The sequence below is a fragment of the Arachis ipaensis genome, chromosome B06, assembly GCF_000816755.2.
Source record: "Arachis ipaensis cultivar K30076 chromosome B06, Araip1.1, whole genome shotgun sequence".
NCBI classification, from domain to species: Eukaryota; Viridiplantae; Streptophyta; class Magnoliopsida; order Fabales; family Fabaceae; genus Arachis; species Arachis ipaensis.
The window spans coordinates 127911925-127917910 of NC_029790.2; the positions used below are offsets into that span (position 1 = coordinate 127911925).

Below are 5986 nucleotides of genomic sequence, written 5' to 3' on the forward strand. Positions count from 1 at the left end.
TTAATTTTAAAAATTCTAAATTCTAATCCTATAATNNNTAGCAAAATATTTAATCACTAAAATAATTATATAAACTATTTATAAAAAGACGAAAAATTAACTATATATTAATGTATAACCACCACTATATTTTTGTTCTATTATTCATATTTTTATTATAAATACAAATATGGAATGATTCCATATTTCTATGCTGAGTGCTTAATAATTCATTTCCTTGCTAGCAAGGTCCCTGTATATATATATGATGATATCATGGGCATTGCGAAGCATAAAGCTCATCAACTATATCCACATATTCATCATCGCACGTACACACTACTTAGCTAGTTCTCTGAATTAATTTCCCTAACCTTAATTTCTTCCCAATCCATTGAGAATAAAAAAGCACCTTCCAATTAAATACAATATGAATGCTTCCATTTCGGAGCTTGAAAGCACCTCAAACTCGTTATCATTTTCTTTCTCACCATCACCGCCGCCGCCACAACCACTAAAACAATCGTCTTCAACGAAATTAAAGGGCAAAACGTACTCAAACAACAAGCACCCGGTGTACCGAGGGGTACGGATGCGGAACTGGGGGAAATGGGTGTCGGAAATCCGGGAGCCGCGCAAGAAATCGCGCATATGGCTGGGCACATTTCCGACACCAGAGATGGCGGCCAGGGCTCACGACGTGGCCGCACTAAGCATCAAAGGAAATTCCGCCATTCTCAATTTTCCTGACCTTGAAAACTGCCTTCCTCGCCCGGCATCCTTGGCGCCTCGCGACGTCCAGGCTGCCGCGGCGAAGGCAGCTCACATGGACAAGTTTGAGTTATTAATACCTTCTTCGTCCCCGTCCTCGTCCTCGTTGACTTTCGAGCTGACGGAGATTATTGAGCTTCCGAGGCTCGAAACCGGCGACGAGTACCGGAAGGAGTTTGTGTTTGTGGACTCCGAGGATGCATGGATGTATCAACCACCTCCAATGCCGTGGTTGCTGTACGGACAAGAAGAAGAAGAAGATGGTACTTCTTTCCGGAGTTTTTTTTCGGATTACTAAGGCTCTGTTTGGATTCACGTAACATTCGTGAGTGAAATGGATCTGAAACCAGGGGAATTAATATGAACTCTGTTATTTGGATATGACGACGAGTTCACATCTCAAAAACAAAAACTCAGAATTTTATAGAATAATGTGATGGGATTAGTCCATTATTAATCTTAGTTCCATTATTTTATTACAATTTGGATTTTATTTGTGAAGAATATGGAAAGAAAGGAAGGATTTTATAGATAAAGCAAATTTATATACATTTATTGTTAAAGAAATTCTAGAAGATTATTTTTTTTTGTCAACAATTGATTAAAATATCAATATTTTAATCTTTTATCTATTTTTGCAATATTCATGTAGAAATAAATATCATATCATTTGTAGTTATATTAAATAGACTCTGCACACAGATTAACAGAACATGCATGTATGAATCATGATATTTTATATTTTTACATTTTTTTAATAATATTACAAAGACAAAAAAAACAACAACCAAAATCTATCTATTTTAATTTTAAAAATTAAATTATGAATTAATTAAAATTAATCATAATAAAAGAAAAGTTAATTTTAATTTTAAAAATTAAATTTTAAATTAATTAGATTTAGTTATAATTTTGAATCATTTTTTTTTATTTTTACTGCAATTGCTCTTTCGCAATCTTGTGCCACCGTGGCCGCTATGTCCCGACCCCATTGTCCCTACACCTGCTGTTTTGTTACTTTTTTTTTATTAACTAAATCGAATGTTCATTTTACTATGTATACTCATAGTTCTTTTCATTCTAAAGTGGATGTTTATTTGGATATACAATTGATATTTTACTTGATTTACTTAATTTTGCATCCACACAAAATGTTTATTTTAGGAATAAGTATTGTTTTGGTCCCTAACGTTGAGGGTCAGAATCGAAATCGTTCCCAACGTAATTTTTTATTTAGAATCATCCTTAACATTTTTTTTCATATTAAAATCGTCCTTTTAACTTTTTTCGGACAAAAATACCATCCACCACCACCACCACCACCAGCACCTCCACCACAAAAAATAACAACATCAATGAAATCAACACAAATTCAACAAATCAGGGAATCAGAAATTCAATAAATCAACACAAATTCAACAAATTCAACAACAAAATCAACACACAACAACAATAAAATCAGAAAACAACAAATCAAAATCAAAATTAAAGTAAAAGCAGAAGCAGAAGCAGAAACTCAAGCAGAAGCTCAAGCAGAAGCAGATGCAGAAGAAGAAGCATATGCAGAAGCCGAAGCAGAACCACCGGCAGCTCGTGGGCAATGGAGCGACGGCGGCTGGGCAGATCGGCAGTGGTAGGAACCCAGCTCAGCCTCAAATCCGTCTCTCTCCTTGGCGCGCTGCCCTCCTCACGTCGGGCTCCCCTTCCCGGCGACGCAGCAGTCACAGAAGCAGAAGCAAAAGCTCAAGCAGAAGCAGAAAGCTCCCCTTTCGCCGGCGCCGTGTGTTTTCTTTTTTTTTTTTAATTTTATAATTTTTTTATTAATAGGGATAATTTAGTAATTAAATAAAAAATTTATTAAAAAGAACGATTTTAATACGAAAAAAATTTTAAGGATGATTCTAAATAAAAAATTACGTCGGGGACGGTTTCGATTCTGACCCTCAACATTAGGAACTAAAACAATACTTATCCCTTTATTTTACTATATACAAAGATGATTGTTTTTTTAAGATGTGGATGTTCACTATTAAACACCACTAAAAAAAAATCTCCAATTTCTTCTCCCTCCAATTGACTCAAATTAGTCTATCTATAACCTCATTTAATTAGGGCATTTTTATTTAAATAAGTTTTAAAAAATTATTAATTCCTAGAATACGCATAGATCGAAAGTTGGAACAAAATGTGCGTGACTAATTCAAGGACAGCATACACGAAATGGAATTACACCAGGACAGGCGCCAACGAAATGAAGTTGACAGGGTTGATGCATGTGAATTAAAGGCTCCATTTCGTTGACGTCTTTCTTAAAATGGAGTGTAATTCTATTTTATTTATGCTGTCCGTGAGATGGCCATGCAGATTTTATTACAAATTTCTATCCATTTATATTCTGAAAATTAATCATTTTCTTATACTTATTTAAATAAAAAAACCATTTGATTAGCATGTTTAATATTTAATATGTAATAAGAAGTGGATAATGAAGAGTAGTGGAGGATGCATGCATACGATGAGCAAAGACCATGGTGGAGAAGGAAAACCACAAACTGGTGCTGACCTGGTGAGAAGGAAGGCCACGAAAATCTTTGTTGAAGCGGTACTCAAGAACCCACACCACGAATCCAGAGAACACGAACGAATAACCAGTGGTCATCCATAGATCCTAGGTGAGAGGCTTCAAGAACACCCATGCACCCTTCTTGCTCTTGTCTTTCACTGCTACCCCCAATTTCTTCTTTTGCAGCAGCAAGGAGGACGATCGGCGCTAGTTCAAGGTTGTGACAGCGACCATGCTAGATAGAAACGCGGCGTTGGGGAGGATGCATAGAACGGAGCTCTTGAGGGGCAGCGACGGCGTGGGTACTTGCGTCTTGTTGGAAGAGGAGAAGACGCGACGAGAAGGTGGCTTTGTTGCGGTGACGGTGGATGAATGTAGTACTGAAAAGCTTCGTGCCGGCAATAGTGAGCGGCGTCACAGTGAAGGCAGCGCTGAGGTGGAAATGAGATGGCGATGGCACAACGGAGAAAAAGAGTCAACGATACAGTGGAGATGCGACGGCACGACGGAGAAGATGAGTATGCATTTGGGAGGCTGCTGTAAAAAAAGGGGCTAAGATTTTATGTGGGTTAAGTTTTTTTTTTTATGGTTATTAGGCCTAAAATGCATATCGTTGTTCATGTTATTTGCTTCTCTATTGTTCATCTAGCATAATCTATTTTTTTTTGGGAAAAAAGATAGATAGGTCCCTGACTTTTTAAATTTTTGACAAATACATCCCTGACAAAATTTAAATACAAAAAAGTCCCTGACTTTAACAAACGGAGGACAATTTAGTCCTTCCATCTATTTGTCTCTCATACACCAAACGGAACTGACTGACGTGGCTGAAACAGTGTCCAGGTGTCCGTTACGGTGCCACGCTGGAAGGAGAATAAAGTTCGAAGGACATATAAGTCCTTGACGTCATTTTGCAAATAAAGTTCGAAGAACAAATAGGTCCTTAAGAATTTTGTTCATTTTGCTTCTAAAAATTTATATTTTTAATAAAAGCTATTTACTTTTAAACTCTTATAAAATGTTGTTAAAATAGTTACTAACAAAACTCTTTCGAATTTTAACAATTCAAACAAGTAGATAACATTTTTTTGGACTCCGCTTCATTATTCTTTTGCAACCTTGAGAGTAATTTTGGTTTAATTGACGGTAGTTTTCTCGTCATCATTTATTTGTTTCTTTTGAGATACAAGGAAATTTGGGGCCCCTGATAAGAATTTGTTTCGTGCAAGCCCGAAAGGCTCTCATGGGCCTCCTATGGGCGCAGCCTCAGAACGGTTTATCAAGGGACCATGATTGCAAAATACCCAAAAAAAAAAAAAAGTGACCATGATTGCAATAGATAAGGAAATCGAAAAATGTGGTTAAGACATGTGATGTAATGGCAAAGATGTTTGCCTCAAATGAAGCCACACCAGGATCCAATCCTAGTGAAGGTGCTAGGTTAGTGTGTGTGAGAAATATGTGTGTGTTGTATGACAAAAAAAAAGGAAATTAAAAACTAACTTAGCTCGATCGAATAGTCAGCTTATTTATTCGTTTAAATAATAGTTGGAAGTTTGAATAATATTTTATCTATATATTAAGTTAAATTTATTGGCCAACAATAAATACATAATTAAAATTTAGATCTTCGATAAATTAATCACTAATTTGTTATTCCATTCTTTTTTGTAAAATTTCAGAGGATAATTATGACAACATTCTTAGCTTTGCTGAACTCATATAAAAGATTTAGTGGTCAATAGATCAATTTGGATAAATCAACAGTATTTTTTTAGTAATAACACTCCTTCCTCCATTCGAATTCTTGTGGCAGGCAAACTAAATATCCACCATATTGGAGCTCAGGACAAATATTTGGAACTTCTTTCTTTTATTCACAAGTTTAAAAGAGAAACCTTTAATGAAATTAAGAAGAAGTTAAGGAAGAAGGTTAACGGATGGCAGCAAAATTTATTATCAACAGAAGGCAAGCAGATTTTATTAAGAGCAGTTGGTAAGACAGTGCTAGTTTACACACTCTCTTTCTTTAAATTATCGGACACTTTACTGTCTGAAATTCACATTATTTTGACAAATTTCTGGTGGGGTCAGAGAGGTAATGAAAGGCATATGGCCTGGATTAGCTGGAACCAAATGACATGGCCAAAAAGGGAAGGAGGTCTTGATTTTAAAGATCTTAGAGCTCAAAATCTAACTTTACTAGACAAGCAATTTTGGCAAATCACAACAAAATTTCAATCTATTCTAGCTCAGATATATAGGGAGAAGTACTATAGATATGATAACTCAATGAATGCTGAATCAAAAAACTCACCTTCGTGGGGATGTCGGAATATGTTGGAGGACAAAAAAGTTGTTGAGAAAGGCCTCAATTGAAAAGTAGGTTCCAGCTCTACAATCCAAATAATTGCTGACCCTTGGCTACCTCCTCCATATCTAATGAGCATTGCTCTTGAAATGATCTCACATTCTAATCCTGGTCAACATATATGGACTAGGGACTTATTGACATAAAACAGAAAATGGAAATAGGACATATTAAATAAAATCTTTCCATCTGAAGTTAGAAGCAGAATCCAATCAATTAAGCCAGTAGAAGGGGAAGATGTTCTGCAATGGTCCCTCAACAAATTCAAATCGTATGATGTGGCTTCGGGCTATCAGATAGCA

At 36.0% G+C, this 5986-nt stretch overlaps 1 protein-coding gene across 1 annotated transcript; it reads left to right on the forward strand.

Annotated features, from left to right (window-relative positions):
• Positions 229-1211, forward strand: LOC107647545 (ethylene-responsive transcription factor TINY-like). Its single transcript, XM_016351615.2, has one exon. The coding sequence runs from the start codon at positions 410-412 to the stop codon at positions 1046-1048; it is 639 nt and encodes a 212-aa protein (XP_016207101.1). The 5' UTR covers positions 229-409; the 3' UTR covers positions 1049-1211.

Bases quoted from the DNA above. Each gene is read 5' to 3' on its own strand.
- LOC107647545 (XM_016351615.2), top strand. From the start codon at position 410: ATGAATGCTTCCATTTCGGAGCTTGAAAGCACCTCAAACTCGTTATCA.